Here is a 19,292-nt window from a genome sequence, read left to right on the forward strand (position 1 = left end):
CTGATTTCCAGTGCTTTCCCAATATTTCATTTCTACCAAAACCAGAAGTAAATCCTGTTTATTAAAACTTAAATCTATTTTGTCTTTCTTTAGACGCTGGTTTTCAATACAGAATAATCAACTGGTTTACCAGAAAAAGTTTAAGGTGGGTGGTAGTCCTCAATTTTTTAAAATTCTTTATCTGTTTGTTTTGATGAGCACTGAAATCCATAAATACCTATGTATAAAATTATTGTGTATTAGTTTTATGTTTGGGCATGTATAAGAAGACTTTGGCGTGGAAACTATAGCATTTGATCCTTAAAAGCAGAATGACTTTGAATTTTGAATTCTTAATTCCTAGTTTTGAGATGGATTTTTCTGTGCCCTACCTAGGATTGTTACTTTCATTTCCTCATGTCTTTGTCTAGTTGTATGATGGAAATACCACCACCATTGCATGGCACTGTTTTCAGACTGAAGGGGAGAATGTGTCTTTTTTTTTTTTTTTTGGTACTGGGGATTGAATCTAGGGGTGCTTAATCACTGAGCTACATCCCACTTTTTTATTTTTTATTTTAAAATAGGGTCTCACTAAGTAGCTGAGGTCCTTGATAAATTGTTGAGACTGGATTTGAATTTGTGATCTTCCTGCCTCAGCCTCTTGAGCCACTGGGATTACTGGTGCGCTGCTGTGCCTGGCGAGAATGTGTCTTTTAAGAAATATCATCTTAGGGCCAATGGTGATAATCTTGAAAGGTTAAAAATAACATTAATTAAAATGCAAGCTCCAAGTAATTTAAATAGAAACCCTTCAATCTATTAACAATGTATTTGTATGTTTGTTTTTCTGAACCTTGTTTTAAGGGTAAGGTATTTTTACTTTTAGAAAGGCATTCTGATATATACTTAAGATTTGAGAATATTAAAAGTTATTGAAACTATTTGTTAATTAATGACTTGATTTTCATCTAGTTAGTTTTTATGAATGTTATTCTATATGCTGTAAATTTCAAATATATACTGTAGTCTTGAAATGATACATGAAATTTTACTTGCTATCTTCTATAGTAACAGGTTAGTATTTTATAAATTCTTTAGCTAGCTAGTTCATGGTTTCTTCTACTCTGATAAACTTAATTTTGTGTTATTTATTAAACACTAGGAAGTGATAAAATATTTCTCATTTTCTTGGATAGTTTAAGAAGGATTTATAAATGTCTTACCTTTGAGCTGTCTAAAACATGAGTTGTTAAAGGCTTCTCTTTTTGGGGAAAGAAGCTTTAAAAAAGCTATAAAAGTAATATATGAGTGGAGACTAAGAGAATAATGGATATGAATAAAAATAGAAGAACATTTATTGAGTATCTACTAAGTGTGAAGCATTGGACCAACCTCTTTATGTATATTGCTTCACTTAATCTATGATAATTTGGGGTGGCAGATAAAATAATTAATAGGACAGAATTACTTCCATTATTTTTATCTGTGTCAATAACCTCATCTGTATCAACAGTGAAGATAAATATAAATCTTTACAATTAGATAATTTACTCTAAGTAATATTTTAAAGTGTGTTATTGTTAGTGGTAGTATTATTTAAAAACTAAGTGGATGAATGTGTAAGTTTTATTTCCTTATTGTAGGATAACCCCACGGTAGTAGTTGAAGATCTCAGGCTTTGCACAGTAAAGCATTGTGAAGACATAGAAAGACGGTTCTGCTTTGAGGTAGTCTCTCCAACAAAGTAAGTTATTCTGTAGGATTTCAAAATTGCTTTTATTTTCTGTAGTAGGTCTTAAAAAACTTCCCAGAATAGAGAAATTTGTGTTTGATTCATGAGTGTGTTGAATTAAAAAAAAATGTTTTAAAAATAAGTGTCAATAATTAATGATTACAGATATTACAAGCAGATACTTACGTAACTCTCCCCTTATTTCATATTCCTTGAAATCTGTAAAGATTATTTATGTGCCCATAATAAAAAATTTTCAGCTGTTATGATAATAAGATACAATCACATATCAACCATCATTTCATACGGTCTCCAATTTAAAAAATTAGTGTTAAGGTTATGCTAAATTTAGAAGTTTATTTACTTTGATTTAATGTGCAGTGATGAATGATTTGTTTTCAAGAGATAATTCATTTCATTGGTACTTTGAATTCTTTTAAAGGTACTTAGTCCTAAAGATATATAAAATAAAACTTTTCAACAGAAATTATTTTTTGCTAGATAAATTATTAAATGTCGAAGTGGACAAAAAGTAAAGCTATAGGTTTCCTTTGTTTTTCCTTTCCTTTTCTTTTTTTTTTTTGGTTAATTTAGTGACTGAGAAAACAATATTTTATTTCCTTTTAGGAGTTGTATGCTCCAGGCAGATTCTGAAAAGCTGCGCCAGGCATGGATTAAGGCTGTTCAGACCAGTATTGCAACTGCTTATAGAGAAAAGGGTGATGAATCAGAGGTTAGTAGAGTGTTATTTTGTCTAAAAGCTTTACATTTTAGTTTCACTTTTATATAATTATAACATCCTTTTTTATGGAGGGTGATTTTATGTAATTTAAGTGAGTTTTTAAAATCTAGATTCAATGTCTTTTATTTATCTCTATTTTTTTCATTATCAGTCTTTTATTTATTTATTTTTGTTTTAATTAGTTACACATGACAGTACAATGACCTTGACATATCATTCATTTCAATCAGATGGGATATAATATCTTATTTTTTTTGAGTATATAGGTTGCAGAATCACACTGGTCATGCATTCACATATATACACACAGTAATAATAATGTCTGTTTCATTCTACTATCCTTTCTATCTCCCCAACACCTTCCCTCCCCTCCCATCACTTCTCTCTACCTAATTAATCTAGGGTAACACTATTCTTTTTTTTTTTTTCCTCACATCTTCATCATGTATTTTGTATAACAATGAAGGTCTCCTTCCACCATCCATCTTTTATTTCTCTTGATTTTATGTATCATTTTATTTTGATACTTGAATATATCTTTGTTTTAATATTTGAATATATTTTCCAGATTGGAATAAGGCATTCTAATATCTTGGTTTTTCCCCACAATATTTTACAATTTTAATTAATAATAAAATAGAATAATTATCACGAAAGGTTTTTAAGGTTAAAACTGAGTAAAAGCAAAAAAGAAAAATGAATCATTGTCTCTTTATTGAAGGCTCTCTGGGAAAGATAAGCTGAATATACAGTCGTGGGCTATACTCTGGCTTCAGGTTCCCAAAGAATCTGCAAACTCTTGAAAAATGAAACTCACTGCCATTGGGTCATCTGGCAGGACACAGGCATAGAGGTGGTGATAGACAACTGTTAGAAATATGGTTAGGGAAAGGGAGGGAGTACTCTCCAAGTTATATTTCAGAGCTCATTATAATCAATTTGTGACTCCCAAGAGTAGATCAAAGCAGATATCTTCCTGAGCAGGAAATGGGGGAATTCACTTGATCAAAACAGTAAGACAGAGAGAGTAGAAATTTCAATAGCCTAGTTCACCTGGCCATGGTAGGATACAACTGATGGGAATATAGCAGAGACTTGTTGGTGCAGTTCACCCTCAGTATGATATTTAGTCTGTCACCTGAATCATACTTCTTTAGTTTGGATGAATGCCCCTTAAGCCTTGCAGCATACCTGTTAGTCTGGGATTTTCTTATACAACCATTTCTGTTGTCTTTTTTTTTTTTCCATATTCCACTTCTTTCTCTTTTTTGACTTAAGAAAAACTTCATACTTTCTCAAATATTTCCTGAAAGTGAGGCATTTGTAACTCTATGCATGCATGATAATGTCTTTATTCTGTCTTCAGATTTGTTTGATAGTTTGGCTGGGTATAGAATTTTTAGGTTGAAAATAATAGCATTGTATTTTTGTTTTATTAAAGAAAAAAAAAGAGAAAAATAAAAAAAGTTCCCAGTGTTGCCATTAGAGTTTTTTGTTTTATTTATTTTTTTATGTTTTTATTTTTGTAGAGCTTTTCTTATTACTGATATTTTGTATTTTTCCACTTCAATTTCTCTGTTTTCTCTCTCTGGAATTTATGGGCTGGTATTGTGATTTTATTGTAATGTGTGTGTGTGTGCTTTCTTTGTTTCATTTTTCTGGGAAATCTCAATTAATCTTATTAACTTGTTGAATATTTCCATGTTCCTAGCATATATTTAATTTCCAAGAGTTCTTTTTTGTTCACTGAATGTTTTTAAAAATAGACCTGTTCTTTAGATATGGTTGCAGTGTTAGAGCTGTAGTTGTTAGCCTTCACTGTACACTGTGAATAACTTGGGGAGCTTTAAAATTTTTTCAGTGCTTTGGTATATCCCAGAACAATTGAATGGAATGGGACCCAGGCGTCAATATTTTGAGCAGCCAAAATAGAGAACCATTGTGTTGTATGTTTTCCTTGACTGTGGTAATTTGCTCATGATGATAAGTTAGGACTGCATATTTCTTAGAACTTCTGAATACATAGATAGGTAGCACTTTGTTGACTGAAAGCATGTCCTAAGTGTAAAATGTTTGTTAAGCAACAATCATAGTCAGGATCTTTGGAGTCTTTTTGCCTGGTATGGTTTTCCATAGAAAATTCCCAGATCTCCCATATAGAGGTAAGGGATTGGGTATCTCAACATTCAGTATGTAAATATATACTAGTTCCCTACCTTTCACCTTTCAGGTGAACTCCGTTTGGAGATGTTTTACTCCTATGACTAAGCTTTTGGTCATTTGTGTTTATGTATAGAGGGTAGTCCATTAATGGCATAGGATTAGGGAGGGGACCCTGAGATCTGTTTCTTAAACAATCATCCCTTCAACTTTCATGGGTGGAAATCACGTTCAATGCTATATTCTTTGAGGTGGCTTGCCCAGTTATGCTATATTATGGTACTTAGCTTCTCTAATGTGGTATAAAAACATTAGCATAAAGACAAAAACTAGGAAAGGAACCAACATGATTTCTGCATTATAAGACTGACATCCTTTTCCTGTATGATTATTGCCTATGATATTTTTCAGATATAGAACAGATCTTATAAAACAGATCTATTTATCTATCTATCTATCTATTTATCTATCTATCTATCTATCTATCTATCTATCTATCTGTCTATCTACCTATCTATCTATCTATCTATCTATCTATCTATCTATCTATCTATCTATCTTTGTGATACTGGCTATTGAACCAAGGGGCACTCAACCACTGAGCTATATCCCCAGCCCTTGTTTTATTTTTTATTTTGAGATAGGGTCTTTCTAAGTTGCTGAGTCTGGTCTTTAACTTAGGATCCTCCTGCCTTAGCCTCCTAAGTTGCTGAAATGTGCCTCTATGTCCAGCTATATTTTTTAAAACTTTGAAATAATCTCAAATTTACATACAAGTTCTAAGTACACTACAAAAGCCTTTCCCTTCTCAATCACTTGTGACTAGGTTGCCAACATGATGCCTCATCATTCTTCATAACTTTAATAAGTACTCTCACAACCCAAGATATCTCCTGCATAATCATGGTATAGCTATCCAAGTTAAGACATGAGCCTTGATACATTATTTCTATTTAATTCTCAAATATCATTCAGATTTAAACAGTTGTCCCAATAATGTTCTTTATAGCGAAAAGATTCACTGCAGAAACTCAGTAGTTTTAGTTGTCATGTCTCTTAAGTCTTCTTTAGTCAGGAAAAGTTCTTCAGTGTTAACTTGAACTTCCTCCTTCCCCTTCTTCCTCCTCCTTCTCTCTCTGTCTCGCACTCACTGTATTTTTCAGTACTGGTGTTGAACCCATGGTGTAACACATGGTAGGCAAGTATTCTACCATTGAGCTTCATTCACAGCCCAATTTGACCTTCTTCTTCTTCTTCTTCTTTTTTTTTTTTTTAAATATTTTTTAGTTGTCGATGGACTTTATTTTATTTATTTATATGTTGTGCTGAGAATTGAACCCAGTTCCTCACACATGCTAGGCAATACTCTTCATTGAACTACAACCCTAGACCCCAATTTGACCTTCTTGACTTTTTAGTTTTGAAAATTACAGACTAGTTATTTTGTAGAATGTTTCATTTAGATTTATCTGATTTTTACTTGTGAGGTTATGCAACTTAAGCAGGTACATTATATAAATGAGACTGTGTGCAAGGCATGGTGGCACAAGCCTATAATCCCAGGAACTGGGAAGGCTGAGGCAGGAGGAACCCAAATCCAAGGATAGCCTGAGCCACTTAGTGAGATTCTGTGATTTGCGGATGTAACTAAGCAGTGAAGTGCCCCTGGGTTTAATACCCCTATTACAAGAAAAGTTCTTCAATGTTAACTTGAACTTCCTCTTTCCCCTTCTTCCTCCTCTTCCTCCTCCTCCTCCTCCTCCTCTCTCTCGTCTGTCTCTCACTCACTCTCTTTTTTAGTACTGGGTGAAAAACTACTGTGTTCTTACTGCGTCCTTTCAAATGGCACATGATTCAAAAAAATTATAGTTATAGAGGGTCAGAATGCCTTTATTTTATTTGTTTATTTTTATGTGGTGCTGAGTATCAAACTCGCTGCCTCACGCATGCTAGGCAAGCACTGTGCCACTGAGCTACAGCCATAGCCCACATGATTTTGATTTGTCTCATTACTGGTAAGGTTAACTTTGATAAAGGTATTATCTTACTAGGCTTCTTTAGTCTAAGGTCATTCTTTTTAACTTTGGTAGATAATACATATTTTGTTGGGGAGGATCTTCAAGATTATAAATATTTCTTTATTCAGCTTTAATTTATGTCAAAATTTAATTATTTTAGTATGCATTCCTGTTTTATTCAATGTGATATTATTCATTACTATCATTACTTATTTTGCCCATATTGACCCAAATTTGAAGTCTTCTGTATTCTTTTTAAAATATTTATTTTTTGGTTATAGTTGGACACAATATCTTTATTTAATTTACTTATTTATATGTGGTGCTGAGGATCTAACCCAGGGCCTCGAACGTGCTAGGTGAGTGCTCTACCACTAAGCCACAACCCCAGCCCTGGAGTCTTCTATATTCTTTTGATTTGTCTCTGTTGCTCATTGAGTACTTCTTCCTAGCATGACAAAATGCTCCAAGCTCATCTTCTCATACTTTCTCTGCACCAGCCTGAAATTGATTGCAAAGATATAGTTCTTTTTGGTGGAGAATGATATTTAGAAGCCAAGAATTTGTGTGCATATACATACATTTACATCTAGGTTTCTTTATTTATATTGAAAACCATTAGGGTGTCTATTGGTACCTACAGTTCTCATTTACTATAACAGAATTTATTCTAGCTTTCTCCTTTTCCAAATAAATAGTGCTTTTCTTAGCAGTGAGAAATATGGCTCCCATTTATGTTTATTTCTATATATCCATTTTGGTTAATCCCCTGGTGCATAAGCAATATTCTCTCAGCTGCCATCTGCCCCTAGACATATCCTCTCAGCCCTGCTCTGATGCTCTTTTATCCTTCTCTGGTTCTGACACCTCAGTAAGGTGATACGCCTTAGATACCATCCTTGTCCTTGTCAGGTCCTATCTTCCTTGTAGGACTGCCTCCCTGTGCAGACATCCTGCTTACCCAGAGTTGTGCTGTTACGTAGATTGTCCCGTGCAGATCGACTCATGCAGCTCAGTCATCTCTGAAATACAATATCTCTACACTTACCTTGCTCAGCCCTACCAAATGGCTATGGAACTGAGTTTCAGGAAGGACAAAATAAGAACTAAATTTGCATGTTTTGAAGGCTGTAGTTAGGGGTTTTGCCATTCCTGTACTAACATATTGTTTTGTTAATGTTGACTGTTTTTAAATCAGGAAACCTTTTGTATAGAACCTATCTTTAATTTCTTAGAACCTGTGAACCCCATCTTTATGTATGGTCATTTTTTTTTACTTGTATAAAAAATTGCTTATTAAATACTATTATATTTTGGTGTCAGTTTTGCTGTGCACTTAACAAGGTAACTTTTTGCTTATCAACCTGGTTCACATAATATCTCTTGAAAATTTTAATCATTTTTTAAATTTGAGTCACTTTGTAATCATAATTATGTGATCAATCTGTTCTTCAGTACTTAACTATATAAGAACATACATTGTCTAATTATTCACTGTAGTGATTAATTTGCTTATAGTTAATTGAATACCTTGGAAGAGTGTGGCGTAACATAATATTTTATCTTGAGGTTTAGTAGTCTTATGTCTTTGTTTAGTAGTCTTTGTCTTGTATCCTGCATGTTAATCTAGTGCTCCCCTTTCTTTTTGTCTTTATGCCTTGTACATATGTTTATTGTGTCCATCATTATATTTGATTTTAAATGTTTCTGTTATTCCTCACTAGATTGAAAGTCCATTGATAGAGGAGCATGTATCTTTTCACCCCTCAGTCTCTGGGGCCTAGAAGAGTGCTTGGCTTATATCCAGCATAGACCTTTAAAACTTAGGGACTGGAAGTTTTTGTTTGGAGCATGTAGCATGCAACATAATGGTGCCATCTTTTTTCTTTTTAATTAAAAAACAAATAATTCTTAATTCTTGTAGAAGCTGGATAAGAAATCATCTCCATCAACAGGAAGCCTAGATTCTGGAAATGAGTCAAAAGAGAAATTATTGAAAGGAGAAAGTGCACTGCAGCGGGTCCAGTGTATCCCTGGAAATGCCAGCTGTTGCGACTGTGGTCTGGCAGATCCTCGGTGGGCCAGCATCAACTTGGGCATCACCTTGTGTATCGAGTGCTCTGGAATTCATCGGTGGGTTGTCTGTCTAGAGCGAGAGACTTTTTTTGGATAAACACATTGTTAAAAAAAAAAAAAAGAAAGTTAATTGTATTCCATTTGTGAGAAGATTTTTTCCATTTCTCTAATTCACTACTGGTTTGTATTTTTGTACCATTTATCTGTAAAGCAGATAAAATTCTGGTTTGTGTGAAGTGCTTTTGAGGACTTTAGTTCACCATTCATTACTAACCAGGAGATCAATCCCTGTTTGCATGTGTTTGCATGTGTTTTGAAGGCTGTAGTTAGGGGTTTTGCCATTCTAAAAGAGAAAAAGTGTTTTTATGAATATGTGAGTAGAGACTTGATAGTTTTATATTAATAATGCAGTCTTTTTTTTTTCCCCTAATATAGGAGTCTTGGGGTTCATTTTTCAAAAGTACGATCTTTAACTTTAGATACCTGGGAGCCTGAACTTTTAAAGGTAAAATGAATATTTGCGTGAAAATATTTATTTTCACATAAAAGTGATGATTTCAGAATCTTGGTTTACAAATCTATGAGTTACTGTTGTTATGGATGAACTAACTTGTACTACACTACATATGAGGTTATTTTGGAAAATCTGGTGTTTTTATATTAGATTTTTGAAATTGTTAAGTGTATGTAGAACTCTTAAATCTTTAGTCAATTTACTCTTTTACAAAACCAATGTTTCTATATTTTTATGGTTTTTCAAAAAAATACTTTAATAAATTTCATAAATATGCAAGATTTGATAGTTTATATTAATAATGCAGTCTTTTTTTCTGTGCTACAATTTTAACCTTTTATAATCAAACTCCTATTAAAATATAATAAACTCCACAGTGAATTATTCTATTTGTTAGTGTAGGAGTCATCAAACCAAGACATTCTTTTTTTTTTTTTTTTTGTCTAAGGTTCATATCTATGAAAATGTCACAGTAATTTAGTTTTAGATAAGATTACAAAATTCCTAGCAGTTAATAGTATATACTCTTTAATTTCCATGTATAAATTACCTTATTGTTGAAAATAGATTAAAGATTAGAGTATACATTTTTTTCTGTCTCAGAATTTTGTTTTTAATGTGTTTATCCATTGAAAACCTGGTAAATTTGTCAATTATGTAAAGTAAGAAATTTACTTTGTGAAATTATTATGTAAACATGTAAATAAAAAGATACATTGGTTTGTAAAGTAGAGCCCTATTTAGTTAGATTCTATGAATTGTTACGAATTCAAAGGACAAGAAAGTGAGGGGTAAGGGGCAGAAATCTTATTTCTACATTTACTTTGTGTGTGATAAAAATTCAGTGGAATCAATTTAGAAAATTAAGAAAAATTGTGTGAAACACATCCATCTGATATGTTAAAATATGGCCGAAACTTTTTGAGCAAATTAGAGTAATTACACATAAATTAAAAAGAAAATAGTCTACTTTAATTTTGAGTTGTTTAAAACTTTACTGTCTGATTATTGGCTTCTTTTTTCAATGAATTCACCAGATACTGTGCCATCCATAATGGAGGGATAGAAATCTATTAGAAGATGGGCTCCCTACTGTTGCAAAACTTAAAGTCATTTTTTGGGGAAAGAATGCAAAATATAAATAAAGATGTTAGATGACAGATACAAGCACCTGCCATTTAGTCCAATTTTTTAAATGAAAGCATTATTAGTATTAGAGGGTTAAATATGAGTCTGGCCTTTCTAGAAGAAAATGAAATTTTCTCCTAGACAAATGAGACAAGTTATAGAGATTGAGGTAAGTAAAATTTAAATTTAAAAGACTGTAAGTAGGACAGTAAATAGAATATTAAAAGGATTCCTGGGGAAGAAATAAAAGTCAGATGGTATTACTAAAGGGATCAGCATGCCACAATACTGAGATTACATTTGATTTGATATTTCTTTATTCTAGAATTATAGGGTAGACATAGAAATCTTTTCCTAGGCAAGTATACATAGGAGAAAGGAACAATTAATTGGTTGCAACTTAGATAAGGCTTGTAAGCCTTTAATTATTGTTTAACTGAAATAACATGTGCTAAGCGCAATGGCACATGCCTGTATTCCCAGCTACTCAGGAGGCTGGGACAGGAAGATTTTAAGTTGGAGACCAGCCTGAGCAACTTAGCAAGATCTTCAACAAATTAGTTAGACTGTGTCTCAAAGAATAAAAAGGGCTCAGGATGTATGTAGCTTAGTGGTACAGTGCCCCTGCATTAGATCCCCACAAACAAACAAAACAAGTAACCCAAAAACACACATATTAAAGGTAAGCTTTGAAATAACAAGCAAAAGGAAGAATCACTTTGCCAAATAGTCTTTCTTTTATTGCATCCTTTTGTAGTATCTTAAAATTGCTAAGGAAAATGATAGAATAATAGCATATAAATCTAAAATTTTGAAAAATAAGAATTCCTATAATTTATTTTTTAAAAATAGAATTTGGTGACATTAACTTATTTTTATGAGGATATTTTATAAACTTTAATTGTAGTGTATGTGTGAATTTCTTTAGTGGATAGTATGAAATGTGTTCCAAATTCTTACCCAACTTTTTTAACATCAGTTACTGAACAATATTTTCTTATCATTTTGCTTTCTCCTTTGCCTTACATTAAATTTTTGTAAATAGGGTTGATTTCTATTCTGCTAGTTCTCATCCAATGATATATCTCTTGTCTTACAGTCCTAGCATGGATAATAGTACCTTTATATTTAAAATGAAAAATGTGCTCTAGGTCAATAATATAAAAATATCATTTATAATGCATTCTTTATTATTCTTCATTCCTATGACAAAATCATCTATTCCAGACTGGGGATGTAGCTTTGTGGTGGAGTGCTTGCCTAATATGCACAAAGCCCTGGGTTCAGTCCCCAGCACTGAAAACAAACACAAAATCCTCCAAAACTAGAAGTAATAATTACTCAAAGAAGGAAAAGCACATTTAAATTTTATAAAGGATAGCAGGGCTTATGGAGTTAGAGGAGAGAAATTGGTTTCCCTCTCTCCCTTTTTAGTGGTACTAGGGATTGAACTCAGGGCATTACCTATGCCATGCAAATGCTCTACCACTAAGCCACATTCCTAGCCTAGGGGAGAAAAATTGAGATAAAGGGAGAAGTAATAGAAACAAGGAGAGGATGTCATGAAAGAAGAAGGACATCACAGAATAAAAAGATTCTGAAAGGGGCCCGGCATGGTGGTGCATGCCTGTAATCCCAGCGGCTCGGGAGGCTAAGGCAGGAGGATCTCAAGTTCAAAGCCAGCCTCAGCAATGGTGAGGCACTAAGCAACTCAGGGAGACTCTGTCTCTAAATAAAATACAAAATAGGGCTGGGGATGTGGCTAAGTGGTCAAGTGACCCTGAGTTCAATTCCCAGTACCCCCCCCCCCCAAATTCTGAAAGGGCTCATGAGTATGGAACAGGAAAGAAAGGATAAGTTTTTTTTTTTTTTTTCTCCCTGTCTGCTTAGTGCCTCCTTGCTGAGGTGCCTTTATCAGGCTTTGCTCCCATTCTTGGGTCTAGATCATATTTTTATCTTCTTCCTGTCTCATCCTAGGCCTTTCCCCTCTTTCACCAACTCACATGTCCCAACATCTTGACTTTGTTCTCTGCAATCACTGATTGTGTCATCCTAATGTGTATGCAATATCTCTCTTACCCAGATGTGATTTTTCAGAAAAGCATTTGCATGATCTGTATCTTGGCATAGTAAGCATGTTTGGCCTGATGATCAAGCCTGGAATCGGGCACAACTAGATGCAGTATGATTCACCGAGAGGCTACAGATATGATTTGTTAGTGAGGTGAGGAAAGCTCAAACTGAATTAAAGAGGTGAATGTGCAGATACAGAGGAAAATCTGAGATTTTGGAACATACACCAAGGAACCAGTCATTATTTGGAAGTAGAACCAAGGAGAGGGAAAAGTCCAAAAGTAATTACAATAAAGCTGTACCTTTGATGGATTTGTCTGTTTCTAGGAAGTGGAAGGAGAAAACTGAAAAGAATAGATACTAATCTTAAATTATTGTACTAAGACTGGCTAGTGCTAACTATAGCTAACTGTATAGGTAAGGCTTGTTGTCACACTTCTTGCCCTACTATGGACATATAGACACAGTAGTTGTGATATGTAGATAGACAGACATGTATGTGTGTGTGCGCATGTGTGTGTGGTTAGAATTTAGTAAGAGTGGTAATGTTCTAGGGAAGGTATTCTGATGAACAATGGCAAAGTAATAATATTCTCACTCCTCAGTTTATTTTTAACTATAAATTTTGTTGAATGAATTTTAATTTATACTTTGCTCATTTGTTTTCCTGCTAAACAGCTTATGTGTGAATTGGGGAATGATGTTATAAATCGTGTTTATGAAGCCAATGTGGAAAAAATGGGAATAAAGAAACCACAACCAGGACAAAGGTATTGTTTCAGTTCTCTCAATGTTCTGCCCCCCAAATCAGTAATATAGCTATGATTTTATTTCACTATAGTCCACATTTAACATCAAGACAGAAAGTTAAAAGTAATTGTGACAGTTCAAATGTGACTATCTCTGTTTGGGGTATATTATATATTTTATTAAGCAGATAATCAACTGTAGTCCTTGGATGAGAAAGACCGTTAAAAATGAAATATCGAGGGCTGGGGTTGTGGTTCAGCGTTAGAGCGCTCCCCTAGCAGATGTGAGGCCCTGGCTTCGATCCTCAGCACCACATAAAAATAAGTAAATAAAATAAAGGTATAAAAAATGAAATTTTGATGTAAAAATGTAAAAGCTTTTAGCTATTAAAGTGTCCAAAGTCTTGTAAGTGGCAGGCATTTGAAAACAAATCTCCAATGATCAAGATTCTACTACCTACAATGAATACTTTTACATTGTTTGATTTGGTTCCACAAATGTTTGTTAACCACATACTTCATTCATGGTATTATGACATTGAGGAATCAAAAATGAAAAAAGGCAGCTCTGGTGTGTCTGAAATTACTCTTCCAGTCCTATGTAAGGACGCTATTGAAACAGTAGCCAGAAGTCAGTGCTTTAAGGTACATAATTTTTGTTGTTGATGCTGTTTTTAGTTATTAGGATTCTTTATTTTGGCATTAATTTTATTTTATTTGGCATTATATTTTATTTACCATAATCCTATTTTGAGATTTTTAGCTCTCTAAGTCACTGTCAATTAAATCAGAATCTTAATATTTGCTAAAGCATGACTGAGTTAGTTTAAGCCTTGAAATATCCTATTTCAACCAAAGACGAAAGCATTTTAGAAGGACATGTGTAAGAAAAACTGTAGAACAGATTTGCTATTTTATGATTGTATCATAAATCAGAAGTTTAAATTGTGACATCTTTTTCCCCTATAAATTAGGATTGCTAACTTGTTTTAAAGTAGTTATTTTTTGAAAATTATGACCATCAGTAGTAGTGATAGTTGAGTATGTCAGTAAAAATGAAATAAATTTCTATAAATTTTTATAGTTCTCCTAATTTTTTTTATTCTGCAAATAGAATAAGAGTGCATATATAGAAATAAATGTGCACAATATTAAGAAAATAAAACAATGTAACATTAATACTTCTGATTTTTCAGTTAGGTTATTATTTTTCATTTGACTATGAAGTCAGTTCATTAAATATTTGGAAGGGAAACATGCTATATAATGTCACAGGTTCAGTTTTTATTAATATTACATTCATTGAAAATACTTAGCTGTGCTAAGGGATCATGACATTTTTATGTATACCAGACAGGAGAAAGAGGCATATATCAGAGCAAAGTATGTGGAAAGGAAATTTGTGGATAAATATTCTATATCATCATCACCTCCTGAGCAGGAAAAAAAGATTGTCTCCAAAGGTTGTGAAGAAAAGAGGCTGAGCATTTCTAAAATTGGGCCTGCTGACCAAGTCAGAGCATCTACCCAAAGTTCAGGTATTAAATTCCCTTGTTGTGAATATAAATTTTCTTGAGTGAAGTCAGTGATCTCTGAATTAATAGCCATTGTAGGTATCTTAAATGCTAAAAACCTATTTTTTCCCTACATATTCAAAGGAAAAACTGGATTTCTATGTCTTTCAAACAGTTAAATTTAAATAATTCCAAGATAATTCACATTTCTAGGTAATGTGTATATTCTAAGGAATAAAACTGCTTAAAATACAAGGGGAGAGGGGAATTATAAATCTATCATGCCAAAAGCCCTAAGTATCTGATTAACTACCTGATTTCCTTCCTATTTTTTCCTCCTAAATTTTTCCCAGTAACGTGTTCTCCTGCCCTTTTCCCTTCTTATGGCCTGCTTTGTGCTTTGCTAACTTGCATGTCCCCAGTGGTTGCTGTAAATAGCGACGAGGCCAGGCGGGAGTCTCTGTTCTGTCCTGATGAGCTAGATTCACTCTTCTCCTACTTTGATACTTCTTCAAAACTGCGTAGTAGTAAGTACTGCTCTTGGGAGCATTCCAAGTCTGTGCAGTGGTCATTGTGCGGTGTGGCCATTTCTCTAGATGTTACCCATTGTCTCAGAATTACACATTACTTTTAGTCATGCAATAAATTAAGTTCTTTACTACTCCTAACAATTTTTGGGGAATGAGAAGTCAAAACTCTGAAAATAAGTTTATTTTCAGGCTTTGTGATTGACTTATATTACAATAAGCTAAGTGTTCAGATGGATTAAAATTGTACTAAATGTATTTTGCTAGTGGTAGCTGAGTTCATGTTGACATGTAAGAGCTCATTTTAAAACCTTGTTGGTTGCGGGAGTTTGCTATCTAAATGATGTGAACTTTAATCACTAGCTGATTTTTCTTTAAAACAGTCAAAAGTAATGACAGTGGGATCCAGCAGAGCTCTGATGATGGGAGAGAATCTCTGCCCTCCATGGTGTCAGCCAGTAGTTTATATGAGCCTGGTGAGTTTTGATGGAATTTGGTGTTAATTGGTCTAGTTTGCATTTGGTAAGTGCCTCCTCTTGATTAAATAGTTTATAAAGAGGTGGTTAGTCATTTAGAAGGTAGTAAGTGAGGAATAAAACTGTTAAACAAGAAAGCAACTATTTCTCTTGATATTTGAAAATTCTCTCTGAGTGGTACAGTCTTCCAGGTCTCATGATGTATTCTCAGAATGCCTTCCCAATTGCTAAGGATAATTTTTAACCCACAAGCACTGTGTATCTTATCTTTATCTTTCCTTGTGGCTATCTTAACAGATGAAGGATATCAGCAATGACTTCTCCATTAAGTTTTTCCCCTGACCAGTGCTTTCTTCTGTCTTTATTCTCTCTTCTGTGAGTTCAGTGATTTTGATCTTGTGGAATTCTCAGGAGAGAAAGCATTCTTCATATGATTTGAACTGATTACAGTGCAAATTGTGATGGTACTGGATTATCTAAAAATGAAATGAGATTTATCTAGTGTTGAAATTCTTTAGGGATTCTTGCTGCTTCCTGAATCCATGCTTATTGAAAATGTAGCCAAGATTAACAGAGTAATTAGACTATCTGTTGGGTTCCCGCAAGACCACAAAGGCCTAGCAAACCAGTTGATGTCTTTATGAGAGAAGGTTGAATGTTCAATGATTAGTCTATAGGAAATAAGAATTTATGTGAAAATCTGCCATAAGCTCATTATGATAGATTAATGGTTTCTTATGTCACAATCTTCACATTGTGGTAAGTGGAAGAGTTCACTTTTTTAAAAAAAATTGTGGTAAAATGCACACAACATAAAATTAGCCATGTCAACTAATTTTTAAATCTATAATCCAATGCATTCACTTTGTGCCACCATTGCCACCATTCATCCACAAAACTTTTTTCATTTTGTAAATCTGAAACACTATACCTGTTAAACAATTCACCCCTTTCTTTCCAAGAATTCATTTTTATTAATGTATTTGTGTTTGCTTTTCAGAAGGAGAAAGGCAAGACTCTTCTGTGTTTCTCGACTCTAAACATCTTAATCCAGGACTTCAGCTTTATAGGGCTTCATATGAAAAAAACCTTCCTAAAATGGCTGAGGCTTTGGCTCATGGTGCCGATGTGAATTGGGCTAACTCAGAGGAAAACAAAGCAACACCACTTATTCAGGCTGTATTAGGGGTATGAATTTATACATTGAGGTTTTCATTGATAGTAAAATATAAAATAGTGTAAGTTTTGAACTTGGCTTTTTGAACTGGCTTTGTGTGTGTGTGTGTATTTTTAATTTTTTGTTTTAAGAGATGGCTTAGAAAATAAACCTTTGTGGACTGGGGTTGTGGCTCAGTAGTAGAGCACTTCCCTACCATGTGGGAGGCACTGGGTTTGATCCTTAGTGCCACATATAAATAAATAAAAATAAAAGCCCATCAACAACTAAACAAAATTTAAAAAAAACTAGCTTTATGTTCCAAAAAGAAAATGAACCTTTGAATACTAAGCAGTGAGTCCTGGGCATCAAAATTGATTATTTTGTTTGTTTTTGTTTTGTTTTGCTTAATGAAGAGAATTTTGATAATGAAAGTAGTCAACTATTAATAAATCCCTATTAGAAGTAGTTTTGGGAAGAAAATAATATAAACTCTCATTTCTTTGCTTTTGCTGGGCAGTATTTTTTGTATGGGAGAATAAAATGGAAGTTCTATTTGAGTAAAGTAAGTGAAACTACTTGTGGGTGGATGTGGGGAATGGCTATTGGGGATTGAACTCAGGGCTTAGCATTTGGTAGGCAAGTGCTCTACCAGTGAGCTGCATCCCAAACCCTTTTTATGCTATTTTGAGAGAGGGTCTTGTCAAGTTGCCCAGGCTGAACTTGTCACCCTCCTGCCTCAACCACCTTAATACCTGGGATTACAGACTTGCACCACCACACCTGGCATTATGCTGTTTTTAAATAGAAATGTATTACTGTTTCTTATTGTTTGCATTTGAACATCATTATCCTCTTTTTCTCTTTAAGGGCTCTTTGGTGACATGTGAGTTCCTCCTACAGAATGGTGCTAATGTGAACCAAAGAGATGTCCAAGGGCGGGGACCACTACACCATGCCACTGTCTTAGGGCACACAGGGTAACTATAGTGTTTAAATATTTAGGTAGATGTTATTTGAAAAATTATTTTGAAATAATGTTTTGCTTTATCTCAGGTTGAGATCATTAGGTTTGCAAGGAGATATATTCCCATGACTAATAATTGTTCTGTTGAAATTTGAAAGTTCCAAGTTTTTTTTTTTTTTCAGAAAAAAAAAAAAAACCAACAACAAAAACTACAGTTGGTTTCCAGACAAAATTTCAAAGCTTATGTTGACCTTAACTTATCATTAAATAGAACAGTTTTAGTATTTAACTTCCTCGGTTCTTACAATTGTGGTGGTTTTGTTAGACAACTTAAGTCTGTGTTTGTGAATTAATGCATGTACATATACAATATCTACATAGTGCATGCACCCACAATTCTACTTTTGCAGAATTTTGTAACTTCAGAATTTTTAATTTTTATGTGGGATAGCTAGGTAAATTATGAAGTAAATTTGTGGTTTGGGCAAATGACTTTATGGCTTTTGAAACAGTGTTAAGACTCATAGGACAATAAAGCCATGAAAATGTACTTTGTATTGTAAAGTATGAATGAGGGAAAGATGTTGGCTTTATACCAAAACTTTGTGTCATAGGCAGTTGATTTTTAAATGAACTTCTTACCATTTTATTCTAGTTATTATTTCCTAGATGGGAAAGAAGCTGTTCTTTTTTTATTTTTTAAAATAACATCTTTTATTTTTATTATGACTTATTTTCTTTCCCTTTATCAGCAAAGATTGATTAAAAAATAAACTGAGCATGTATATTTTAATTCATCAGCAGAAGCTTCACAAACTTAGCATTGCACAAGTGTTGATTTTTTTTAATGCTACAAAATTAGTTTCTTGTGAAGATTTTCATATATTGAAAATATCACACAATTTATAACACTTGAAAAAAATATATTCAATCCACATCAATTCTTAAATCCTTTGACTGGAAGATATCATTATTTTGCTCAGTCTACTATTGCTTCTAAGATAGGAAATATCAGATAAAAAAGGTTCTATACCACAGACCAATGTGCTTGACATTGTTGGGGTTCACATTTTAAGTCACCCAGCAGCTGGATAAAATGCCATTTTGATTTTTCTTCTTATGTTGTTTCTGCTTAAATAAGACCCAAAGATATAGACATGACCATGGGAAAAAGATCACTTTAGTTTGCTATCATCAAAACTACAACACGAATGAATGTGCTTGTTTTGCAGACACAGCATGAGATTATCAGTTTGAAAACTTGCTAACATTGATACATAACATAAAAACATATCCATGAGGTGACTGATTTTGGGTTATTTTTCTGGGCCATTAGATGGTTCTTAGTCTTTTTGGGGTACATTTTATCAATAAAGCAGGCATATTGACTATTGCATACATTTTAAAAAAGGATGAAAAATATTAAATTCACCATCTCATCTATTACAGTCTTCACTAGATAATTAAATTCTTTAAGT

General features: G+C 33.4%; 1 protein-coding gene across 12 annotated transcripts in view; it reads left to right on the forward strand.

The window, feature by feature from the left end:
• Acap2 (ArfGAP with coiled-coil, ankyrin repeat and PH domains 2) overlaps positions 1-19,292 on the forward strand; it is a 123,033-nt gene that overhangs the window by 88,249 nt on the left and 15,492 nt on the right. For 8 of the 12 annotated variants that reach the window (XR_013436843.1, XM_078044005.1, XM_078044007.1 and 5 more), the window contains 11 exons: positions 94-145; positions 1,626-1,726; positions 2,342-2,447; positions 8,559-8,767; positions 9,146-9,215; positions 13,104-13,195; positions 14,528-14,712; positions 15,111-15,215; positions 15,599-15,691; positions 16,692-16,879; positions 17,718-17,827. Coding sequence is in view for 11 of the 12 variants with exons in the window: in XM_078044005.1 (XP_077900131.1) it covers positions 94-145; positions 1,626-1,726; positions 2,342-2,447; positions 8,559-8,767; positions 9,146-9,215; positions 13,104-13,195; positions 14,528-14,712; positions 15,111-15,215; positions 15,599-15,691; positions 16,692-16,879; positions 17,718-17,827 (1,311 nt within the window). In the remaining variant the exon portion in view is untranslated. The remainder of the gene's footprint in view (positions 1-93; positions 146-1,625; positions 1,727-2,341; positions 2,448-8,558; positions 8,768-9,145; positions 9,216-13,103; positions 13,196-14,527; positions 14,713-15,110; positions 15,216-15,598; positions 15,692-16,691; positions 16,880-17,717; positions 17,828-19,292) is intronic. The other 4 variants (XM_078044011.1, XM_078044013.1, XM_078044010.1 and 1 more) reach the window with 3 other exon arrangements.

Source organism: Ictidomys tridecemlineatus, chromosome 3, assembly GCF_052094955.1.
Source record: "Ictidomys tridecemlineatus isolate mIctTri1 chromosome 3, mIctTri1.hap1, whole genome shotgun sequence".
Taxonomy (NCBI): domain Eukaryota; kingdom Metazoa; phylum Chordata; class Mammalia; order Rodentia; family Sciuridae; genus Ictidomys; species Ictidomys tridecemlineatus.